The sequence below is a fragment of the Oryx dammah genome, unplaced genomic scaffold, assembly GCF_014754425.2.
Source record: "Oryx dammah isolate SB20612 unplaced genomic scaffold, SCBI_Odam_1.1 HiC_scaffold_6, whole genome shotgun sequence".
In the NCBI taxonomy this organism is placed as follows: domain Eukaryota; kingdom Metazoa; phylum Chordata; class Mammalia; order Artiodactyla; family Bovidae; genus Oryx; species Oryx dammah.
In genome coordinates, this window is record NW_024070190.1 from 17,291,411 (window position 1) to 17,317,298 (window position 25,888).

The 25,888-nt window shown below is 46.9% G+C and overlaps 1 protein-coding gene across 2 annotated transcripts in view; it reads right to left on the bottom strand.

Annotated features, from left to right (window-relative positions):
* The window catches only part of WDFY4 (WDFY family member 4), a 247,195-nt gene that overhangs the window by 205,964 nt on the left and 15,343 nt on the right, over positions 1 to 25,888 (bottom strand). For both annotated transcript variants that reach the window (XM_040242853.1, XM_040242852.1), the window contains exons 2-8: positions 20,185 to 20,435; positions 11,164 to 11,278; positions 10,207 to 10,319; positions 8,043 to 8,177; positions 5,343 to 5,532; positions 2,844 to 3,033; positions 650 to 807 (exon numbers count right to left, since the gene is read on the bottom strand). In XM_040242853.1, the coding sequence (XP_040098787.1) occupies positions 650 to 807; positions 2,844 to 3,033; positions 5,343 to 5,532; positions 8,043 to 8,177; positions 10,207 to 10,319; positions 11,164 to 11,278; positions 20,185 to 20,418 (1,135 nt within the window). In that variant the 5' untranslated portion in view covers positions 20,419 to 20,435. The remainder of the gene's footprint in view (positions 1 to 649; positions 808 to 2,843; positions 3,034 to 5,342; positions 5,533 to 8,042; positions 8,178 to 10,206; positions 10,320 to 11,163; positions 11,279 to 20,184; positions 20,436 to 25,888) is intronic.

Genomic DNA, 25,888 nt, shown 5'->3' on the forward strand with positions numbered 1-25,888 from the left:
CCTTCCTGGCCCACCATCGTTTGCCTTGACACCTGTCTTGAATGAGACTCTCTGTGCAGTTTCCCAACTGACCCAGGCAGAGCTAAACCCCACCCTTCGTGTCACCACTGTTCCTACTTATCAGCCAGCTATTGAGCAGGTTGTAGCTCGGGCTTTATGTGGCGTCTCTGTAAAGCATCTCTAAGGCACAGACACCTGGCCTGCTCACAGTGGTTCCCAGCACGGTGCAGAGTGGCTGCTGGACAGAAGTGTCAGTACATGCGGATTGAATTCATCAGTCAATCAATCAATCAATATATCATAGAACTAAGGAGGCACTGACTCTGAGCCTGGGTTGCTGTTTCAGGGCCATCAGCCCCTGTTAGACAAGCAGATGGCACCAAGTAAGTCACATCAGAGGTGAGAGTGGAAATCACAGGTTGTCTCCATTATTTGAGCAAACATTTCCTCTAAGTCTCACCCAGGGCGTTTGGAAAAATGTATTAAGGAGAGATTCTCAATATATAGGTAATCCCCCAAAGGCATGACAGAATCAGGCCCTACTGAGTCACTGACAGCTGCCACATGTCTGTTTCTGCACAGAGAAGCGGGAAATGACCTGCACTGCCTCTTCAGGGCACAAAGCACCCAGGGACACCCAGAGACCCACCAGAAGCCTCGTGATGGAACTTGAAGCCTTCAAGCTGCGGGTAAGTGATGCTGTCGAACACCTTCAGCTCTGACCTCCCACAGGTTGTCAGCCACACCACCAGCCCGAGGAGCTCCTCCAGGTGGGGGTCAACCTCGCTCTGGGTCAGTCCATCGTACCTGTGGGGACAGACAAGACCAGCTCCCTGGATGTCTTGGACAGAACAGCCAGGTTTGCCCAAGGTGCTGGTCACAGGGAGGCAGAGGCAATGAAGATCACAGTGCTTGGCATGACCCCAAAGATCTCCACCAGTTTAGCACTGAAAGGCATGGGGTGGGGGGTGGGGGGGGGTGGTAAAAGTCACTCTGTTTGCAAGCATCAGCCCTAGGTCTAAGGACTTGCACAGATAGGATACAGGGAAACCTGTCTTTCAGGTATCTGAAATATCCCTGTATGCAGAGGAGCCTGTGGGCAGAGCCACAGCACCAGCTCACAGGAGAGCTGCTTTCCGTGGAAGGACACCCAAAGTGTATGGGCTTCAGGCACCAACAGGGCAGGAGCACCCCCAAAATGAGAGATTTGATATTTCAGAAGAGCAACAATACAAACATCATGGGAAATAATTGGGCTTTATTAGATTTCTTCATGCTTATTTCAAGGGTGGGTTTTCAGCTACTTATGTGTAGTGGGCTGCCTTGCTCTTCTCATGGAGAATGGTCTCTTAAGTCTCATTGTCATGTCAAGGGTAAAAGTACTGGCAGTGTGACTCCCATTAAAGGAAAACAAATGAGCCGATATGGGTCCTTTCTGACATTCCCTGAACAGTTTATTTTCCCTCCTGCCTTCCACAAGAAGTCTGGGGCAAACCAACCAGCCATTTAACCAAAGAGATATTTAGGAACTGCTGTGACAGAGACATCCATGGTAGCAGTCACCAGTCAGTGGGGTCCAGACTCGTGTAAAACACAGCATTCTCGTAGCGACATTCCTTGGGCTTCCCTGGTGGCTCAGACAGCAAGGAATCCGCCTGCAATGCGGGAGACCTGGGTTCCATCCCTGGATTGGTAAAATCCGTTGGAGAAAGGAATGGCAGCCCACTCCAGTACTCTTGCCTGGGAAATCCCATGGACAGCTACAGTGAGCTGTAGTCCATGGGGTCACAAAGAGGCAGACACGACTGAGTCTAAGACTAACCACGTAGGGATGTCCATTCTGTGTGCGCCTTTGGAGGAAGGTCCTCTGATGTTGTCATCCAATCCCATTCCTTTGGGATGTCAGTCCCCTTATCCGAGTCATCCCTCTAGACTAAAAGCCTCACTCTGTAGCAAAATCTGTGAAGCGCAGTGGTAATCTGCATCCTACAGATGAGCAGCGCTGCTCATATCCAGAGCTAAGCCAAGGGAATGTTTGTGGCTGTGCCCTTATAGAGCTTCCCCATAACCAGCCGAAGGGTTCGGGCCATCAGCAAGCTTCTTTCACTTCCATCCCTTGGTTTATCCAATCCCTGGACTCAATGTGAAGATGACATAGCAATTCCGAGTGGAGGAAATTAGTCCAGATTTTGCTGAGTCACATCTTTGTATGTTTCCCGTGGAAGAATAATTTGAGAATAACAGTAGGGGGAAGGCCCTCTGAGACAGGGGATGGAAGGAAGCCAGAACATTACCGAGCAAGGGCAGTTGGAGCTTAGTCCTCCTGGGGACTCTGGAAGGCAAAGTAGAGCTAGCCCACCCAAGGGGCAAAGAGATATTTAGGAACTGCTACGACAGAGACATCCATGGTAGCAGTCACCTTTGCTGGGTGTATATCCATCAGCTTCTACCAGTCATTGGTAGGGGGCTAGTCCTGGGGTTTGCTGACCTGTGGGCACTTCCAGCCCCACAGCATACAGGCAGAGCTTGTCACAGCCTTCCAACAGAGGATGTGGACTCTGACAGGGAACTGTCAGACTAGCAGGCGTGCCGGCAGTGTATGCCACCAAATGGACTTGGTACAACGGTTATCGAGCTCACCCATTGGTTTCTTAAAGAAGTAACTTCAAACTCAGCTGCACATTGAATTACTTTAGCAATAAAAGTCTCTCTGGACGTGCTCTATGGAGATTTGTATTTCAGAAGACATTCTGAGAAGCCTCAATATCTTTCTCCAGAGCACCATATATGATTCTGAGGACCTCAGCTTCCACTGTTTCTTCCCACCAAGCACAGCCACTTACCGAAGTAACACTTTGAGCAGCAGAGGGTAGCCCTCCCCGGTCTCAAACTCCAGGAACAGAGCTGAGGAGATGGGATAGGAGTCCTTCACAAAGCCCAAGACGAGGCTCACTACCTCGCTCACCTCAGGAGCGGGGAGGGTGTCGACAAGCCTCGAGAGGTTCTGGAGGGAGATCTTGATGCAATCCATGGCTGCAGGAGGAAACACACCCATGCTGAGCTCAGAGACAATAGCTTTGCTGCCGTGGTCATTCCCTCCCCACCTGACTGTAAATTGCATGTCAAGATGAGAATAAGAATTCATCTAAAACGCTTCTGCTGACTCTTGGATCAAGAAGAAGCTTCCTCTCTGAGACGTGTCATCCTGAGAGCCACGCTCTGGGGCCCAGATCGAGAGTAAGTAAAAAGGGAGAGGATGAAAATCTCTTAGCCCTCTGCCCCTAATTCCCAGCATGCACAGGGATCCAGGTCCTTTAGATAACAAGAGGCAAGACACAAGACCTGAGTGTCACAGGAGACCTTAAGGAAGCAATGCTGTGCAGAAATTAGCTTGATGAAAAGTGCAGGGAAGGATGTATGAACACGTGGGAAGACGAAGGGCAAAAAGAGGGTGTGTTCCAGCTACTAAAGAATCCAGAGGGTTGGCGCCTGGAAGTGTGATCCGCAGGTAGAGGGAGGAAGACGGTCCATCTGGTGTGCGGCCTGCTACGGGACGCACTGTTTACCCCAGAGCTGTGAGAAGCCAGGGGAAGAACTGAGTCAGCAGAAAGATGCCATTGGGTTTGCATTTTGATGGATCACTGTTTGTAGGGCTCTTTTGTTAGGAGAAGCCTCTTCTGAATGCCAGGAAAGCCACACCAGTGTTCAGGAAAAGTGTCTCTCAAAATTTGAGATAAGGCATGTTCAGTCCCTCACCTGCGAGGCCAAGGACACAATCCCAAGACCGCATGCTGGGCATGCACTGAGAGTTGCCAGCTTGGCAGGGAGACACCAACATAGTGCTCACTTCCTGACCTTCTCCTCAGCCTATAGGCCCATGGAAAATACTCATTCCCCTGCAGGGGCCCTGGGCACAGGACTCTAGGTGACTAGATCTCCATAACATGGCACTTTTTTTTTTTTCCAGCTGAGAATAATGACTACAGTGAGAGACCCCTGGCACCAAGGCAGGCAGCTTTTCCTCAGGAGTCTCTGACTCTAGTCTGTGAGGGGTGCCTGGGTTGCTGAGCTCCTCAGGCCTGGCTCAGCCCTACACTATTACCACTGGACCATAGCTTCATCGGAAATTCCCAGTCATGGAACTGGGGATGATGTTTTATCCCAGGGCTCAGTTACATTAAGAGGCGGGACTTGTATGTGCCCAGCTCTCAGCCCCTGACACCCTCTATTATAAGGGGTCCCAGAAAGAAGACAAGTCACGGGACAAGTGCTTGGGGACCAGCAGGTCACATTGGCAGGCTCAGATCCCTTGGAGTTAACCCAGGAGATGGACGGTTGTGTTCCTAAGAGGCACTTCAGCTGGTGAAGCTGAACAACAGTGGTGGGAAGGTCAGCTGAAGACTTTTGTCAGAACCTACTCATCCAGGTTATCTTTGCAGAGCCTCCCTCCCTCCCACGGTGGGCCAGCACCTGAGAGGGGGCCGATACATTTCCCCAAGATTCTGCAGGCCACAGTGGTGTCCGGGCTTCCCAGCATTGCTCGAGTCCTTGGGAGACAGACGATGCGAAGGGAAGGCCTGGGACAGCTAGAAGAAGTGATTCCCTCAAGGTATAACCTTGGATCACAGCCAAGTAATGACGCTGGGATGCTGACCAATGGGGTGCCCACTGCCAGGTACTATCTGAGGGCTTCAAACATGCCAACTCATTAATGCATCCCAGCAATCCAGTGAGATCAGCGGGATTGTTATCTCCATTTTATAGACAAAGGAACTTGAGCACACAGGCAGTAATGTGCTCAAGGTCACTCAGCTAGAGGGACAGGGCAGGAGCCCACAGCCTGGCTGTCTAACCTCAGAATCGAAGTCCTTAACTTTTACACACACTGTCCAGAGCAGAGCCTAAGGCACCGGAATTGGCAGCTTGGGTTTAATATGTGATTCTCTTCTTCACTAGCTGGGGAGCCTTGGCAAATTCTTCTATCACGCTTAATCATCTGTTTCCTCACTACAAAATGGCATTAATCATCAATATCTAGCTCAAAAAAATAGATAATATACAAATGAGCTCAGCATAGTATGTGTTTGACAGTATGTGTCATAAATAAGCTGCCCTTTCCCTCTCTCTTCCAATGGATCATTGAAATGAACAGTAAAAGCCCTGTCACTAATGGACCCAAGTAACATAGGGTCACCTACTAGGCATAAGTGGACATCAGTGAAAACCCTGTTTGTTCATCTCTTTTTGGATCCCTGGGATCTATGCTAATGCTGCCAGGGCACGCCAGGGTCTTATTCTAGAAAGTGTGCCCACAGACCATCCCTGATCTCCCAGGGTCATACCCTGCAGGTATTGGATGACGCCGACGTTCTGGGCCTTGGAGATGGTCTTCAGCACACAGAAGGTGGGCTCCTTCCAAAAGTAGCAGCTGTGCTCCCGAAGACATGTTGTGGCAATCATGAGAGACTGGAGTTCATTTCCTGAGAGAAGTCCCTCCAGACCCTGAGCCTCACCGCAAATGTTGAGCAACATCTGAGGAGGGGAGAATACAAAGTCTCTGGTTAGGAAGCCTCCTTCCTGTAATGAATTTGTTCCTTACTTTTCCTTGTCTCAGCAGGAGAGATAGAATTGTGGCTGATCACCCTCTGCCTGAGTCTAGCATGGTCAACAGCCACCTATAAAAAGGTGGAGGGCTAAAATGTGGACTCCTAACACAGTACGAGCAGTGGTTATCCTTTCCACGTCAGAATAGCACAAGAGTGCTTGACTTAGAGAGGTGTCTTATTACATAGGAATGCAGAAAACGCCACCTGTGATTAAAATACAGAATTAACAGTGCAATTTAAAAAGAGAGTTGTGTTCCTGAATCCCTGGCTGGCACTCAACCTCTGCTTCTCTCTAAGATCACGAGCATTATCCTGTAACCTCCTAGCTGGACTTCTTGCCCCACCCATCCCATGTTCCTATGGTTACCTCCTGAAAACCTACTGTGCACTGGCATGGAAACCAGACACTCTAATGTGGCTCCCAGAGTTCTGCATGGCCCAGCCCTGCCTCTTCCCTCACGTTATCCTGTGCACTCTCCTTTTGGCTCTTGGTGGTCTTGCGGGGACCCTCTTCCACTTTGGCGAACATGGAAAGCTCTTTCTGTCCAAATCCTTGAGCCCCTTTTTGCACAGTGACGGAATCTCAGCTGGATACTCATGGAACTGGGGACGGACCCCCTTTTCTGGTCTCCCCTGAAGATGGCCGGTGATTGTGGCCACGCGACCCTTCACTTGGCCAGCCGTTTCTTCTCCTCTCCTGTCTCCTCCCCCTTCACATCTCCATCCCAACCTTCAGCTCCCTGGTTCATGCCATTTCCTCAGAAGTGTCTCCATTTCTGCTCAACCATAAGTCAGGTCCCCTGGCTCTCATTTCCCAGCACATCTCTCAGTTTTCCATCAGAGCATTTAAAAAACTGGACCCTGCTCCTTCATTCATGAGATTGGTCTCCCCAGTCGGCTTCGCCATCTCTCTGTCGTCTCTATGAGAGGGTGCGGGTCTAGTATACAGATGCATCCAAGAGGAGCTCTGTACATTTTTGCAGAATGAAATAAGGAAACTGAAGAACCTTGAGGTGGTATCGCTGTGGGTCACATTCTGTCCATACGTAGAGAGGACATCTGAAGACAGGGCTGCATTAATTGCCTGCAGAGCACTTGGAAACCACACAGTGAAGACTTGTTTACGTACCCAGTCCTGTGTCCTGACCACCACTGAAAATATGATTTATATGTAGGCAAATGAGGCCTAAATTTCTAACAAGAGAAGCTTAGGGGACACCCCCTGCATAAGTGGAATCTGGCAGAACTCATGAGATGCCCACTGGTAATGAGGATTCTGGCTTGGGCATTGGTCTAAAATGGGCACGGCTGTGAGCATGCATGTTCAGGGGACAGCTGCACTGGCAGTTCCCAAATGGTCCTGTGTACCTGCTCCGTGTGATACAAAGAGAAGAAGACAGACAGTACCCCGCCTCCGCTGGAGAGGCCAGAGGAGTTTTCTGGAGAACACAGCATGCCAGCAGCTGAGAAAGCAGAACTCGTCAGTAAAGGGGAGAGAGGAGAGAAGTTGCATGAAAAATCTCTGCCAGTTGGAGAAGATAGGAAAGATGGGTCATGACATGAGCACACCACAGGGCATAGTGGCCTGAGATGGTGTCTGAGAGGAGAGATGGAGGTGACCCCACAGAGTGGTTAAATGCAGTCTCAGAAGCCAGATTCCCAGGCTCCAATCCCTGCCCCCACCCGCCTCCTCTATGACCCTTATTGTTGTTGAGTCGCTAAGTTATGTCCCACTGTCTTGTGACCCCACGGACCACAGCCTGCCAGGCTCCTCTGTCCACGGGATTTCCCGGGCAAGAATACTCGAGTAAACTTCCATTTCTTCCTCCAAGGGGATCGTCCCGACCCAGGGCTGAACCCACGTCTCCTGCTCGGCAGGTGGATTCTTTACCACTGAGCCACACTTGGACTCTGGACTCGTGTTTACTCACCGTACTTTAGATGACATTGAATAGAGATGACAATCCACACACATCCTGTGATGAAAGACAGGACTCAGGGAGGTGATGGGTGTGAGGTTATGGTACAAGGCTGGTACATAGCAAGTACTTACAGAGTTACACAAGGGGGCTTAGTGAGTTTGTTCTCAGAGGTGCAGGGGCCAGAGACAGGAGGTACCAGGTGCCCAGGAGGGTGGGCAGGATCCTAGACCACAGACTGGAGGACAAGAAGTTGGTGCAGCCAAGCAGAGGAGGAAGAGAAGCACAGTGTTCTGAAAGAGAACAAGGGCAACACAGAGATACAAGAAGGTGGAGAGAAACTCTGTCTTCCAAATGCACGGGATTCCACAGCATTTGCAGAGCCTAGGGGCGAAGGGGTGAGCTGGGCCCTCCAGGAGAACAGAGGAGGCTCAGAGCTAGGGGAAGAGAGAGACCAGAGGAGGTTGGAGAAGCAGGTTGGAGGACCAAGAAGAAGTCCAGCCCTCCCCGCACTCACCTGCACAAACATCCTCTGAACTTGAACATCACTCTCAAGAAGCTCATCCTTTTCCAGAGGAAAGACAAAGAACAGGTAGAGGCACTGGAGGAGCAGGGCTGGGAGCCCAGACGCAGCGACTCTGCCCAGCGTCTCCTGCAAGGGAGGTTCAGACGTGACCAGGGCTGCAGAGCGCAGCTCCAGACCCAGACCGGAGAGGCCATCCACCTCGCTCCTTTCAGCCCCGAACTTGGGGAAGTCACTTCCTCTCTCTGGGCGACACATTCTCAATTAGGAATGGAGACAATTTTAGGGCCAGTGGGACAGCTGTGAAGATTCAGTTGACATAAAGCGTGTATATTATGTGCTGGGTATTAGGCGTATCTTTTAGGTGATAGATGATAGGAAGGAGGGGGGAGGGCTGCTGCAGAGCAGAAATCAAGGGCATTCCTGGCAATCACACCGCTGATTCTGACAGGTTTCCTCCTGATGAGGGAACTGGAAACTCAGTCAGGAAGAGGTGGCAGAGAACAAGTTCAGGCATCCAAATTAAGGGCATGACCCGGGCCCTTTCCCTCCCCTTGCTCAGATCCAAGACCGCAGCTTGACCCAAACAGCCCTGTAGGTGAGGACCAATAACCCAGAGAGCCACGCACCTCAACAGCCCCAGGGCTACAGCCAGAGAGGAGACAAGGAGTCAGAACGGAGGGATCAGCCCGAGTGTGCAGCGCCACAGGGCCTCTCCCCACGGGCTCTGCCTGCAGCTCCGCCATTACCGCGCTGTAACCTCTGCAATGTGTGCGCACACATACGTGAGCGTGAGAGAGCACGTGTGTGGCTAATATAAAGCACACAATATCCCACCCTATGGGCTAAGCTGACAGACACGGTGGGTACGTTAGAGAAAGGAAGACTGTACAGGCCGGGCCAGCACCAGGCTGCTGCCGCCTAAAGGTTTCACTGCAGGGAGGGTCTGCCCCCTGTATTGGGCACATGCCCTTGCGTGGCCGCACTCAGGGTATCTCTCCCTGTGCTCTGAACTGCACCATCTCCCCAGAAAGCCAACTGCTTACTCTCGCTGCTTTGGAGGCAGACTCCTCCCAGCAGAAAGCAGGGCTTTAGGTTAATTTTTACTGCTCACGCTGAAAATAGGCCTTCCTCAGGGGGTGACGAGCCCCCACCCTGTGCTCCAGAACACTGTCCCAGATGGTGGTCCCGGCGGTTCACAGAGAGGAAATGTCAGGTGGGTGGTTCTCCCGCTGGTGAGCAACTGTTTGCCGTGCTCCTCTCCTGCTTCCTGGTACTATCTCCAAATGCCCGTCAGATGCCCGTGTTCACCATTAGACAGAGGGCAGCCACCACTCCAGCCTGGTTCCCTGCTGTTGCTAGTCTGGGCGCCAGGACACTCAGAGTGGGCACTCTCACTAGACAGAGGAGCCTCTGGACCTGCCCTGCACAGGACTTTGGGTCATTTATGCTGATGGCCACAGCTTCTGGGGGCTGCTTCTGCCCGAGAGGCCACCAGTCATCAGCAGACCACTCCAGGTCCCCACTTCGTGGCGGGATGAACACAGCCAGGATGGGGCCTGGATGGTAAGAAGGAATAGCAGCCGTTCTCATCTCTGGTGCGGCACAGGGCAGGTGCCCACAGGCCTGGCTCCTTTAGTCTGAGTTCAGCAGGAGGCAGTAAAGAGCAGTGGCTCACAGCATGGAGTCAGCGAGGCTGCACATCACAGGCAAACCTGATTGCTGTCACCAGTGCAGCCTCACTGTAATCTGATTCCCGGGGTCCTGGGAGGATTAACTGTACAAAGCATGGCATGCACCCAGCTCCTCCCTGACACACAGGAAATAGAGTCTACACACATCACCCGTCATTGATCCTCACACTAAGCCTAGAGCGGAAGCATTATTATCTCTAATTTTAAAAGTAACAGCACAACAGAGATGCAAAGAAATCAAATCATTTGTTCAAGGCGCACACGAGGTGAAAAGGCAGGATGTGAATAGTTGGGATTTCAGACTCTGAAGCCCATGTTCTTTATCCAAGGGGTGCAGAGGAGGAAAAGCAATCAGTCAGTTTCGTGGAAAGAAAGCACCCTTGAGAAATTCCACTGCCCTGTGCTGGGACATTGGTGAGAAGTGCCCAGCCAGCAAGGCAGGGCCAGTGGGGCCTGGAACTTACGGAATCTGTCCCCGTGAGCACGTACACCGACTTCAGAAGTAGGTAACCATCCTGATCCACGTCCGCGTCTCCCTTCCATTGCAGCAGCTTCCCCGCTGCTACCCGTGCTTGCTCTGGCAACAGTGGGGAGGAGAGAAAGGTCACCAGCAGGGCGGTGCAGTGGCCAGGTCACCCGGCTCCCCCCACTCGGGCCCCTCTCCCCCTGAGGTTTGCCTCAACACCCTCACGGCACGTCCACCTCTTGCACGCCCAACAGTGATGCCTGTATCTATACTGAACATTTCATACTCCGTCAGCATTAATCTCCTTGGAGGGCTGCTTTTATTATGCCACCATCCCTGTTCAACAACCATCAGTGGCTCCCTATTGCTAAATAATAAGAACACGCTCCTCAGCAGTTGGACTTGCCACAATCCAGTGTCTTCTCCCCACTTCCTATGCCACACAGCCCCTTTTGTCACAGGGATTCCTCCATCTACACCATGCTCAAGCTATTCCTTCCCCCTGGAATCTCCTTCTGCTCTCAGCCTCATAGCCCAGGCTCTGGGGGTCCACCTCCATGAAGGAAAGCATGTGAGTCAGGAGACCTACAGCAGGAAACCTGCTTGGCTTTGGTTTTGTGTGCATGTGGGTGTGTGTTGGGGGGAGCAGCGTGTGTGTGTGTATGTGTGTGTATATATCACACATATATAGGGTAGGGTCAGTGGTGTGAGTGTGTGCATCTGTGTGTCCCTCCCAAGAGCAGCAAATTTTCCCAAGTTCCCCTTCTCTTCTCTCTTCTGGCCTTTTCCTTTGTTCTCCAGGGTCCTCAGTGTCAGAACCTGGCCTGCTGTACATGTTCAAAGGCTCTCCTCTAACTCCCCTAGAAAGCAGAGAGGGGCTTAGCCAGAGGCCAGGTAGGGGCCCGCAGAGCTGTTTTGCGCTCCATGAAGTTCTCCAGGACAGCTCTTCTCTTACCTGCAGGCTTTCCCACAAGTGCCTTCTGTATTTCTTGGGCAAACTGGTTGGAAACATCTTCAGCCAGCCTTTGAAGACTGGGAAAGCAGATGATCCCCACGGAGTGTTCCCAGGCCTGAAGTGCAACACGCAGGATTCACTCAGTGATGTCAAAGCTACAAAGCCAGGCATCAGAATCACCGCCCTGCCAGCCTAAGTCGCTTTCTCAAGTTCACGGAAAGCCGCTGAATCACCCACCCTCCAGCTCCCACTGTCTCCCTACACTAGTGCCTAGGAATTCTTCAACTCATGCTGAAATCCAAACACACCCAGCTTTGACTCTGGACATCTCCCCTGAACTCACGCTCCTGAAATACCAAACATGCTTTACTGAACCCGTTGCCTTCCCCCCAAACCCAGTGTATCTTGTCTCAGGGAATGGCCCCACCGACCACTCACCTGCTCTCGTAGGAAATTCCCAGAGTAACTCTCTAGGTCCCTCCTCCCTCCCCTTCCTCACCATCAACTGCTGGGTCTCACTGATTCTCCTCTTACACTCTTGTCAAACCTCATGCAAATATTTTAGTTTGGTAGTGCAAGTATTTCTTTCAGATAAATTCTAAAAGATAGAATTGTAGATTTTAAAAAGTGGGATCTTCAATTGCTGTTCAGTCACTCAGTCGTGTCCGACTCTTTTCATGCAACCCCATGGACCGCAACACACTAGGCTTCCCTGTTGTTCCCTATATCCTGGAACTTGTTCAAACTCATGTCCATTGAGCCAGTGATACTATCCAATTAAAAGAGTGGTTTTTTTCCCTTTTTTAAAGTGATTTGGTACCTATTACTATTAATAACTACTAACTCACTCTCCAGAAAAAGTTTACCAGATTGGCCTCCAAGGGCTCCCTGGAAAAGGGCTGATTTCTCTCCACCCACACCAACATTGAGCACTGTGGTGCTTTTTCATCCTAAATAAGAAAACTTACAGAAGAAAAAATATCTCATTTCAGTTGCAATCTTTGGGTAACTAGAGTGGATGAACACTTTTAATGCCTTTTGAATTGTCTGTTCTTACTCTTAGCCTATTATTCTGTTGGGTTTTTCATTATTTTCTTATTTATTTTTAAAATCTTTTTATGTACAGAAATCATTAACCTTTGGTCTATAACATTATCTCAATTTTTCTGAATCTGTCGTTTCATCTTTAAATGTGGTATTGCTTGGTAAACTGTACAGAAATCTGAAATGCCTATGAAATGAAATTTCTCAGTCCATTCCTTTACTTTCTGGATTTAGTTCCAAGCTTAGGAAATCCTTTTCCCGGTCCAAGTTGTTGCTGTCATTGGTTTTAGTCTCCCATTGCTTTTATCCTTAAAATCCTCTCTTATCTGTCCCTTTCATCTCTATCCCATCTGGTCTTCTTTTTCCTCAGACTTTCCCTGATTATTGTTTAAAATACTATTTAATAGAAGTCTTACAATTCTGCCTGGGACGCCAGACTCGCTCCAGAATTTCCTCCAGTTTCCATAGTAACCCTGTTCCTTGGTCTGCTCTGCATGCGAGGCCTTCCCCTTTGTTCTCTCTCCCGTGGCGTCACAGGCTGAGTACAGAGCAGAGTGACTGTCCTTGGCCCCGAACTTGAGTTCCTGGCAACCCCTGACCCCAGGTTCCCAGCAGGGAGTCAGCTGTTGTGCCCATTCCTGGCAATTAGCGGCCACTCTGAAATGCAGTGTGCTAGACTGTCGTCCACTGCCCCCACTCACCAGCCATGTGAAACTCTATTCCTTCCCAAAGGCCTGACCAATTTTTTTTTAAAGCTGAGATCCTTCTTCTAGAAAGGGTGAGAAAGACATAAAATTCCCAAAGGGAAATCATTCTGTGTGTTTCCTTGCAACAGATACTATGTTTGTTTAAAAGCAAAAACCTTTAAAACTCTTCTTGATATCAAAAGACACTATACACAAAACAAGAACACAGACTACAGATGGGGAGAAAATATTTGGAATGCGTGTAACTGACAAAAGGCCGGTATTTAGACCCTTATAAATTAATTTTTTAAAGGCTGAGTTTTTAAAAGCAGGCAAATGAAGCAACAAGCAACTTATTGACAGATAAATAGAAAATCACTGGCAATCAGGGGAGTGCAAACTACAACTGCAAGAAGACATTTTGTACTTTTCTGGTTAGCAGAGATGAAAACTCTGACCATACCAAATGTAGGGAAAGTGAGGAACCCCGTACCCTATGCTGCAGAGTTACTTGAAAGAACCTCTTTGAAGAAGCATCTAACATGATTAAATAAAGCTAAGGGGGCACATGTCCAACCACCCAGCAATTCCAGTACTAGAGAGAAGTCTCTAAGCATATCCCTAAACAGGCTGGCGTGTGTGCACAGGTGATATGAACAAGAAATATTTATGCAATGTTATTTTTGATTGGGAAAAATTTAATGTTCATCAATAGGATAATGAATGATGTGTGACAAATTTATATAAGGATATCACATAGAACTGAAAAAGAAAAAAGAAATAGAGCTGTATCAATCCAGATAAATCCCAGAAATAGAATGTTGTGGAAAAAGCAAATTGTGAAAGTATATTACAGTTTGAGTCTACAAAAACTTGTGAGACTATACATAAATTACATGATATTATTACTTATGGTTATAAAAATACACCCATATTATTGTATAATTTACATACAGTTTTATAGGTATCTTAGAATGATACCATAATATACTTTTACAACTTGCTGTCTCTTTATATATCATTTCGCACAGGGCCTGTTAATTCAGCAGGTTGGGAGTTACCATTGGGAGTGAGCAGAAGGGGAAAAAGTTCTTGAATTTATACACAGGTGGCTTTAGTTAATCTGAAATGCTTTATTTCTTTTATATGGCTGGTGCATGCGTGCATGCTAAGTTGCTTCAGTCATGTCTGACTCTTTGTGACCCTGTGGACTATAGCCCTTCAGGCTCCTCTGTCCATGGGATTCTCCAGGCAATAATACTGAAGTGGGTTGCCATGCCCGCCTTCAGGAGATTTTCCTGACCCAGGGATCAAACTTGCATTTTACTTCTCCTGCCTTGACAAGCAGGTTCTTTACCACTAGCACTACCTGGGAAGCCCATATGGGTGGTGAGTACCTGGCTATTTATTTTGATTTGAACAAAACTTTGTATCTGAAATAGTTAAAAAATTTTCAGCCCTATAAATGAACATAGTCACACCTTTCCTTTGTAAATAAAATAAAGTAAATAAACAGTATATCAGAACTTTGCTAAAACTACAAAAACTAGGTGAATTTCAAGCACTCTTTTACATAGTAGACCTCCAATAAATATTTGATACGTGAATATATGATGATGGGACCCACATTATGCAGAATAATGGCCAAATGTGTTGCTGGTTTTGTGCCAAATGCTGTGCCAAGCACTGACATGCATCGTTTTCACTAATCCACGTAACATACCTTTGGGATTGGTATTATTATTATTCCCACTTCACAGAAACTGAGGCAGAACCAGGTGGTAAGCTGAGATAACCAGTTAAGCAGCAGAGTAGAGCTGAATTATCTCACACGTACCGAGATAGCATGTGCATGTCTAAGAAATGTATGGCTACCACCTGGAAACCAGCTATCACCTGGAAAAGTTCATCTCTGGAGAGAAAAGTCAGTCCTCCTGGCTGGGAATTTCAGTGGTAACATTATTTCCTTCCCCAGGCCTAAGAACTCTATGATATCTTCCTAACAAATGTCTGTGCCTCCTCCCAGCACTGGCAAACCCTCAAAAGGCTGATTTGCAGGCAGTTGACTCAGATGCATTGAGATTGTCTTTGAGCAGTGGGACTCCAGGAGGCACTCTACAATAAAGCAAACTGGACCACTGTGAGTTGAACAGTAATTGTACACTCAGCCAGAATCTCCCAAGGCTCACACTCCTTCCTGGGACCATGATGGCTACTTCTGGAGGCCCCAGGAACTCTTTCGGGCCATCGGGGTGCTATTTAATGCACAGAGGCAATCATTTACTGAATGGTACCGTGGAGACCCCAAAGAGTTAAGGCGACTTTCAAAAGGAACTAATTTTTTCCCCAAATTGGGATTTGCATGCTGGGAGAATATTGCTCAATATTTTAAAAAATTTTTATTCACTTACATTCTCTGCGCTGCACCATCATGTCTTGTGGCTGTCCCCTCCCATGGAAAAAAGAAGAAGAAAATGATGCTCTGATCTCCAGAGCATAAGGAATGACAGCAGCTCTAGAGGAAATGAGAGAAAACCTTGGCTTTGAAAGACAGAGAACCTGGTTAGTTTTCAAGCGTGACTGCCATATTGCTATTTCTTCGTTGCTGCAAAGTTTGATGACTTGGCCTTTAAGTAAACTCAAAACATTTCAGATACTTTACATGAGTTTCCCCTGCTAACTCTCTCCTTTGTAAGCAGAAAAAAAATGAAGTATCAAAAGTTTATTAACATAACAAAAATAGTGTTCCCCTGAGAAGGGAATAAACCATGTGGCAGGCCCCACTCTGAAGTGGATTAGAGCCAGAGATGAACAAGAAGGCGTATTTATCCTCACCCTCCCCTCTGGATGCCACACTCAGAAATAACTCTTGGTCACCCTTGTCATTATATTTAACGTCACTTCTCTCTCTTCCATAGTCAGCTGAGTCCATGCTGGGTTTATATAAGAATAACTGACCACATCCAACAGTATGAACTCTGTACCACTGGTTGGGCAGTTAGCCTAAGAGTACCTACGCACGCACACACACACACACACACACACACACAAATACAACTGACTTAGTTTTAATTCCAATCCCCCAGCACTAGGAAATAAATGGATTCCTGCTTGTGTTACCCACTGTTCTGATTATCTATTGCTGTATAACAAACAAGCCCAAATTGAGTGGCTTAAAATAACAGAATCATTTATTTTTCTCATGGACCTGCAGTTCAGGCAGAGCTCAGCAGGAACAGCTTTCCTCTGCTTCCCTCGGCTGGGGTGGCGAACAAGGGCTAAGAGACCCAAGACAGCACACTCACATGCCTGGAAAGCTGTGCTGGCTGTCAGCAGCAGCGCAGCCGCAATGTCAGGAACTTCGGTTCTCTCCACATGGGCTTTTACTCAGGGCTGCCTGGGCTTCCTCACAGCATGGCAGCTGGGGTCTAAGAGCAAGTATTCCAAGTAACAGGGAGAAGCTACATTTCTCTTGAGACCTGAGCCCAGAAATGTCATTTTTGCCCTATTCAATTAGTCAAGCCATCACAAACCCATCCAGGTTCCAAGGCAGGGAACACAGATGTCACCTCTTGAAGGGAGCAGTGTGAACCTATTATCAGTATCCCTAATCTACCAAATGCACAGAGTTGCCTTTTTCCCCATGTCATCCCACCCCTGAGATTGTCTGTCCCAGACAGGGAGGAATTTTACGCTAATTGCCAAGGATTCCCCATCGTCTAGCTGCCTGCTTTCTCTCAAAGTACATATTCTAAGGACAATCTTCTACAGCTACACCTGTAACTCTAGTTTCCCCATCTATTATTACCCAATGTCTATATGCAATGAGAGGATGCGAATGGTTCCCTTTTCCCTAAAGCAAAGTCAACTGAAGGCCAACAGGACCTGCCCATACTTGCCAGAGGAAGGCCTTCTCTTGCTCTAAAAGCTTGTGATAGGAAGGTTTCAGAAAGACCAAAGCCCAAGGCTCTTGGCAGGGAAAGAACAATGGTCCATTTAATCCTTCCTGCCAGCACCACTCTGCACCCTGGGAAGTCACTGGCTCTGTGCTGCTGCCTGCGTGATCCAATAAAACCACCTTCTTGTCTGCAACATTCTGGAGCCAACTCCCTAAACAACACAAGTGCGAGGAGCAGCAGTCTTTCTGAACTCAAGGAGACATAGGAAAGTCCTGACTGGCCACTTGCCATGGGAGATGGCTTTTAAGTCCTGATGCTGCTAAGAGGGTTCTTTGCAAACAAACTTAAGAACTCTGTTTTATGGATATACAGTTCAGAAGAAAGTGTTTACAAGCTTGACTTCCTACATTGTAATCCAATGGCCATACTCGGGCTTCATCTACAGCTTAGATTTTATCTGCACTACAACCCCTCCCCCTCAAAAAAACCCAACTTCCCACCTTCCCCATGTTCCTTTCTGCTACCAATTCTTAATTAAGAAGCTTGAGAGCTATAGTTCTGGCAGGGTTTTATTGGTCAGAACTTAATAGGAACAACAGGTTTGTAAACATATGAGCCTTAAAAGAATATAGATTTTAAGAAAATGATAAAAAAAAAGAAAGAAAGAAAGAAAGAAAAAGCTGGTGATAGTCTGCCTCTACAGGGCTCATCAGAGGTGCGCTCCAGAGATCCAAAACGTAGCAGATTTTGTCAGCAGTTGTGGGGATCATGGTAACTAATGGGATTTCAAACCGCACATGTGTAGTCAGTTTCCGGGAGACTGGTGGAAAGGGAATGGGCATCATGTCTACCTTCCATGTGCTGTGGACTTTACAATCCTCATCTGATCTCACCCTCACAGTATCCCAGCAAAGTGGTACTGATTCCACTTTACAGATGAGGAAACGAAGGCTCAGTAAAATTTAGTAGCTTGCTCAAGGATGCTCAGCTAATAAGCGATGGAGCTGGGTCTGGAGCCCTGCTGTTTGACTCAAAATCCCATGTATTCAACAAGAGGGCCATCGTTCTTCCTGTAATTAGGAAAGGGTTTGGGAAACAGGAACCAATATTGATGTTAGGTTATAATAGGGACCGCTTGCTATCCATGAGGTCAGTGTGTATATAGGGTCAGGTAACATAGATCAGTGATGCGGCTTGGGTGTAACTAGAGAGTGAGGGACTAGGGTAAACTAAGAGACCAAGACCATTTTCTGTTTAAAGAGGTGCCCCAACCGTCTCCATCCAATTATCACTATTGGAGCTACAAATATTTTTAGAGGAATTTGAAATCTGAGTCTCACGTGAAAACTTTCCACTTTGAAGAAATGGCACCAATTCATTTTTGAATGAATTCAATTTTGAGAGTCCCTTGGACTGCAAGGAGATTAAACCAGTCAATCCTAAAGGAAATCAGTCCTGACTATTCATTGGAAGGACTGAAGCTGAAGCTGAAACTACAAGACTTTGGCCACCTGAAGTGAAGAACTGACTCCTTGGAAAAGCCCCTGATGCTGGGAAAGATTAAAGGCAGGAGGAGAAGGGGACGACAGAGGACGAGATGGTTGGATGGCATCACTGACTCGATGGACATGAGTTTGAGCAAGCTCTGGGAGTTGGTGATGGACAGGAAAGCCTGGCGTGCTGCAGTCCAAAAGAGTTGGACATGACTGAGTGACTGAACTGAATTCATTTTTAATTCCTAGAAGCCAAACAAACCATTTTAGGTCCTACTCAGTATCCTCTGTTCTGGACAGTTACAGGTAAAACCTCTATTGGTCTTCCTTACTTTCATAGCACCAGGCCCAAAAGAGATTATAGGAACTCAATAAATAGCTCCTCTGTCCATGGAATTCTCCAAGCAAGAATATTAGAGTGGATAGCCATTCCCTTCTCCAGGGGGTCTTCCCAACTCAGGGATCAAACCTGGGTCTCCTGCATTGCAGGCAGATTCTTTACCATCTGGGCTACTAGGGAAGCCCAGATATTTGTACAACAAAAGAATGAATTCTCAAATCAACAATCTGGAGAGAGGCAAAGAGGTATGAAGCCCTGGCTCCCAGGTGCAGAGCCTTTCATCAGAGCTAGGGCTGCTCAGAGGGGTGGGAATGATACAGTGCTATGGCCGAACCCATACGCTTTCCCAGCGACTCGGTGGGTGAGAGGCAGCAATTCTCACATTTTTCCTTTTATAAGACAAAGTTGATCTGAGAACTGGGTAAAATTGCCTCCCAGGAGTTGGAGTCATCAAAACAGGAAGGGCTGGGAATGAGAAACCTAAGTGGCCTCTCTTTATCTAGTTGCTCTTTTCCAGTATGTTCCCTATACACCAGTTATCCAATCTGCAAAATGGGGTATATGGAACATACTAGTCCAAAACATGGAGAAAATTATGAATTCCTAGACAGTAAGTTACTTGGCAATTTTTTACAGAAAGGCATGCCTAAGTATTCAGTGCATCTTATAAATATGGTCCCAAGAAAATTCTGAGTCATCTTTGTAAATCATTAAGTATTTCTGGTTAATAGGTTAGAGGAAACATATTAGCAAAGGGATTTCCCAATAAAAATCTACCAAAGCCTCCACCTGGATATCCAAGTCTATTTTCAAATGTGAAAGTATCTCATTTTCTCCATACTTTGAATGTAAGTACTGGATTTTGCAATAATATCCCAAAATCAATGGTCAAGCAAAAACTAAGTCTTCATAAAAAGATGCTTGTCTAACTCTACAATTAGACTTTAACACACTCAACTCCAAGGCAGACCTCACTGGCAGGAACTTTATTTCAAGACAATAAAGGAAATTCCTTGTACCCAAACTGTTCTCAGCTGCCACCAGCCAGAGTGCCAACCCAGTGGACAAGCTGGGCTTTTCCTGTGTGTCTACAGCCAAGGAAGGGACTACTGCTCTGCTGCTCCCCACTGATTACATCTCAGTTTGCGTTGTTGACGCAGCTTAGGTTCTGACTCTCCCAGGCCCTGGTGTTGAGTCACCAGCCACCGTGCCACTCACATGTCAGGACATGGATTCTTTTCTTGGCTTCCAAAGGAGCAGGTTTCTCCTCTGGCTCCTAAGCAGGGATTGAACAATATCACTGTTGAACAATGTCCTTTTTTAACTAAAGAGACAGTAATACTCAAGAGCCAACTGTCCATCCTTTCCAAGTCCATCCTCACCCTGGAGATAAGCCTTGTTGCTATCTTTATTAAATAGCACAACACTATCCTCTAAGCAACCAATCAGAAACCACTCGTGATGATATTAAAACCACTTACTCCAGCTTCCAATCATCCCAGAAGGGTCCCCAGAGTGCTGTATCATCTTTTTACAGTTTCAAAAATTAGAATACCAACCTTTAGGAACAGTGGGAGAAGATTCAACAGGCTCTTCTGTTGTTCAGCCGGGCTCCTGGGAGCCAACTGCTGGTATTCCAGAAACTTCCTTTCTAGCATCTCCCAGAGGGCAGTGGGGCCGGGGGTCTGCCTTCCTGGTGGGAAATCAGGCTGCGCAGCATCAGGCTGGCCTTTATTTTTGGAACCTGGATCCTCAGCTCTATCTTCAGCCTCTGAGACATCTTTCGCCTCCATGCCTCAGCAAAGCAAATCTGAATTAAGAACAGAAGAGAAAACTGAACAGTCCCATCACAACACTTTCTGATGAAGCTGATTGTGGAACGAAATATCATCCTCATTTAGCCCAGTTCCTATAGCAGATGGTTCCTCTAAGAATCTGAAACTGACTAAAATAAGGAACACTTCTGAAGAAACAGATTCCAACCTAGATGTGGCTCATATTGACAGTCTAACATTTGCCAGGCACCATCCTGGGCTGTTTACACAGACTCTCTCACAAGAGACATGGGTACTCTTATTTTCTCTGTTTAAGTAAGGAAACTGATGATCCAAAAGGCACCCAGGCAATGAGACATCCAGCTGAAATGTAAACCTTTAATACCAAACCTTTTTTTTTTTTTATCTGACACTACTCCTCTTTAAGAATGCTGAGTAAATAGAAAAAGCATGTAAATGTCTCTCAATATTTGCAGAGGCATGTAATTCCATATCTTCTATTTTAACTCCATCACGTGAAACTAAAAGGGTGCAAGTTCTTCATTCTCAGCATTATTAGCTTCACACTCAATATTTTTAGAGAACTTTACCCTCAAGATGACTCTTGAACTCCCCAAGTTAACTTTAAAGAACCTCGCTGTCAGTACACACACAGCCGATGTTTACAAGCTGGGAAGCCGGGGTCAGCAGGCCTGCGGACAGGAACATAGGCTGTGTGTGCCCAGTCGCTCAGTCCTGTCTGACTCTCTGCATGCCCGTGGACTGTAGTCCTCCCGGCTCTTCTGTCCATGGGATTCTCCAGGCAAGAATACTGGCATGGGTTGCCATGCCCTCCTCCAAGGGATCTTCCCAACCAAGGAATTGAACCCGTGTCTCTTGTGTCTCCTGCATCGACAGGCAGATTCTTTACCACTAGGGCCACTGGGAAGCCCATAAAACTAGCCAAAGGCTTATTTACCAGATCGGTAGCCTTGAGAAAGTATTGCTATTTGTGTCTGTGACTTTTCAATTGCCATACTCTGCTGCTGAGGCAGGACAGGCTCACAGCACAATAGAAGCTTGTTTGTTGTTTGTTTGTCAGGAGTGTAGGAAACTCCAAGCAGAGACCAGAGTGTCAAGGTTCCCTGCAAGACGCCCTTCCCAACCATGATGTCACCATGATGGGCACATAGGTGCCCATTCTGGAATCCAGCCAGCAACTGACAGCCGCCAACCAAGGGATGGCGACCAGACAGATGGACACAGGTGGGTCCACAGCGTTTTTCTCTGGGCTAAGAAGCTGAGGAGGCACATCGTGCTTTATTCTGAGCCCAAACACAGAATCCTTGCAGCCTAGAATTCCCACTAACTAAAGATCACATGGCCAAATGAGCTATCCTTTTTTGAAATGTTAAAGCTTCTTGAGCCCCTGCTCTTCTTCTATCAAACATACTCTCACACTTCATTTGCAGAAGTCATTTTCTTATATAAAAGTCATGTACATTCAGCATCAAAAATTGGGAAGGAAAAAAATATCAGGAAGAATATTAAGCAGGCCTACATCCAGAAAGTTGACCATTGATATTGAAGCTTTTCTTACAAATATATTGTTTAATTATATCATTGAAACAAACTTTTTTTTTCTTCCTTTTTTTTTAATTTTTATTTTTACTTTATTTTACTTTACAATACTGTATTGGTTTTGCCATACATTGACATGAATCCACCACGGGTGTACATGCCTTCCCAAACATGAACCCCCCTCCCACCCAAACTTTTTATTTGTACTTTTGCTTTCATTGGTTGGTTGGCTGGGACCTCATTGGGGTTTATTTATTTCCATTTGGGGCTTGACCCTCAGTTGCAGAGCTTCCCAGGTGGCTAAATGGTATAGAAACCGCCGGCCAAGCAGGAGACACAGGAGATGAGGGTTAAATCACTGGGTCAGGAAGATCCCCTGGCAGAGGAAATGGCAACCCACTCCAGTAATCTTACCTGGGAAATCCCATGGACAGAGGAACCTGGCGGGCTCTAGTCCGCGGGGTCGCAGAGAGATGGACGGGACTGAGGTACCAAGCACTCAGCACCTCAGGGGCAGGTGGCAGTTGCCTCACGTTTCTTAGTCTCAGCACCGTCTCCTTCCTGACCAGGCCCAGGTTCCTCTCTGGCGCTGATTGTTTATTCACTTTTCCCTAGACTCTTCATCCCCCATTCCTGTCTACCCCACCCCACCCAGCCCACCTCCATGATAGCATGGGTCCTTATAAAACACGGCATGATTTCTGAGGGCATCATTTTAATTTCCCCCAATGACTTTTTGCATCTTTCCTCAACTTACTTTCTCACTCAACGTTATGACTTCAGACCCAAGCATGTGGCTCTGTATTTGCCAACCTCGTTTCCTCTAACTGTTGCTCCATGTTACACACTGGGCATCATGTGACTGACTTGTTCACTCCACAGTGGGTGGTTCGATTGCCTGAGACTTCCTGTCCTGCCTCCATCCTGTGCTGGACATTCCCACCAGGCTCCCCTCACGGGGCTGCTTGTGACTGGCTCTGGGTACATACACCTAGGCAGGAGTGCTGAGTCAAGAATGTATGTCTCTTGATTCAACCAAGTACGGTCGACTAAGATGCCTCCAGAAAGCTGGTGCCGAGCCACACTCCCCCACCTCCAAAGGGTCCTCTGCCATCTCCTCCACTGGACATCACCTTGCCATCTCCTCCTGCTGGACATCACCCTGCTTTCTAATATTTGCCGATGAGATTGAAGTAAAGTGACCCCACATGTTAATCTGTGTCTCTCTCACCAATGAGTCTGAGCATCTCTTTATATGACTCACAGTCTTTCGGATTTCCTCTTCTGAAAAATGACCACTCAAAACCTTTGCTTATTTGTCTTGGCCTATCTTTTTCTTGTTGCTTTGAGACAGTATATTCTAAAAATAGATCTCATGTTGCCTTTAAAAATAGCTAATATCTTCTCTCAATCCATTTCCTCATAAATTAGTTCATGACTTTTTTATGTCACAAAAAAGTATCATGACTACCTCCTATGTTGTTGAAAATCCCCTACATCTTCATTCTTAATGGTGTGTGGCGCCTGTAGAACCGTGCTGATCCTTCATCAAACTTATCCCCTACATGTAGGCATGTAAGTCATTTCTAATCATTCACCGCTGTAAGCAACACTGTGCCGGTAACACTGATGTCTAAGCCTTTTCATCTATTCATGGTTAAACAACAGTTTACATTCCTAAAAGGAAATGGTTTACATTCCTAAAAGGAAATAGCTGGATTTAAAGACAGGTAAAATTTTTAGGCTCTTGACACATATTTCCAAACAGCTTTTCCCAAAACACCTCATCAATGTACAGTCTTCCTACCAAGCATGTGCTGGATTTGACACTTCCTTAGTTACCACTTTTTTTTTTCAATTCTTGCTGATTTAGTTTAAAAGCTGATTAAATGGCATCCAACAGGCACATGAGAAGAGGCTCACCATCGCTAATCATCACGGAAATGCAAATCAAATCCACAATAAACTATCAGCTCACACCTGTCGGGATGGCTATCATCAAAATGAACACAAATAACAAATATTGACAAGGTTTAGAGACAAGCAAACCCTTGTAGACTGTTAATAGAAAAGTAAATTGGTGTAACCTCCATGGAAAACAGTATGGAGGTTTCCCAAAACCCTGAAAATAGAGCTACCTTATAAGCCAGAAATTCCACTGCTGAGTATATATCAAAAAACAAAACAATAATTTGAAAAGATAGATGCAACCCAATGTTCATAGCAGTATCATTTACAATTGCCAAGATACGGGAGCAACCTAAGTATCTATCAACAGGTCCACAGGTAAAGAAGATGTGGTACATATGTACAGCTATACGACTCAGCCATAAGAAAGAACGAACATTCGGCATTTACGTCAACATGGGTGACCCTGGAAGGCATTACACTAAGTGAAGAAAGGCATACAGAGAAAGACAAATCCTGTATGGTATCACTTATATGTAGAAGCTAAAAAATAAAAGGAACTAGTCAATATAACAACAACAACAAGAAATAGACTCACAGATACAGGGAAAAAACTGGCGGCTACCAGGAGGGAGCGGAAGAAAGGAAGACAATATTGTGGTAGGAGAAAAAGAAGCATAAAATATTAGGCATAAAATAAGCTGTGAAGATGGGGCTTCCCTGGCAGAGCTAGTGGTAAAGAACCCACCTGCCAATGCAGGAGACAGAAGAAACGTGGGTTTGATCCCTGGGTCGGGAAGATCCCCTGGAGGAGGGCATGGCAGCCCACTCTACTGTTCTTGCCTGGAGAATCCCACGGACAGAGGAGCCTGATGGGCTACAGCCCATGGGGTCGCAGAGAGTCGGACATGACTGAAGCTTTAGCAGCAGCAGCAAGCTATAAAGATAGGTTGCACAGCATGGGGAATATAACCAGCATTTTATAATAGGTATAAAGGGAGTATAACCCTCAAACACTGTGAATCTCTGTATCTCTCTGTTGTACCTCACTATGTATTTTGTTAGATGTATTTTTGTCTGCCTGCTATTCAGTGTCCTTTCAAGCTCCTTGTGGTGGTTTTCTGGTGTCAGATCAATGCCACATGTTCTCATTTCAAAAGTTCCCTATAGGGGAATCCCAACTGTTCCCCTGGCATTAATTACCCCCAAGAGCCGCATATCCACTAAACGTCAGCTTTGGGAAAGAAGACCGCTGCACCTTCATCAGCTGCTGCTGCTGCTGCTGAGTCGCTTCAGTCATGCCGGACTCTGTGCGACCCCAAGGACAGCAGCCCACCAGGCTCCTCTGTCCCTGGGGTTCTCCAGGCAAGAATACTGGAGTGGGTTGCCATTTCCTTCTCCAAAGCATGCATGCATGCTAAGTTGCTTCAGTCGTGTCTGACTCTGTGCAACCCCGTAGACAGCAGCCCATCAGGCTCCACCATCCCTGGGATGCTCCAGGCAAGAATACATGTACTCCTGTGGTGGATTCATGTCAATGTATGGCAAAACCAATACAGAATTGTAAAGTAAAATAAAAAATAAATTAATTAATAAATTTAAAAAAAAAAGAATACAGAGTGGGTTGCCATTTCCTTCTCCAACCTTCATCAGGGGTTGGCATGAAGTAGAAGCTCATAAAATGTTACTATATGAACAAATGAATGAATGAACCTGCATGCTGGTGGCAGCCAACCTCTCTGTATACAGCCCAGACCTCGCTTCTAATAAGTCCTTTTTCTACTTGGATTTCCCCCAGACTCTGAAAGCCGTTATATCTCAATCAAACAGACATTCTCATCATCAACAAAACCAGCCTAAGTCCAGCACAGACATTGCAGTACGCAGGACGAGGCTACAGTCGGTCTAGGCTTGGCTGTACCACTTAAACGTCATCTTGGGGCTGCATCTGCAGGTGCTACTAAATGATTCATTCACTGAAAGGTATCAGAGGCCCTGCTGACCCACCACGTTTCTAGGA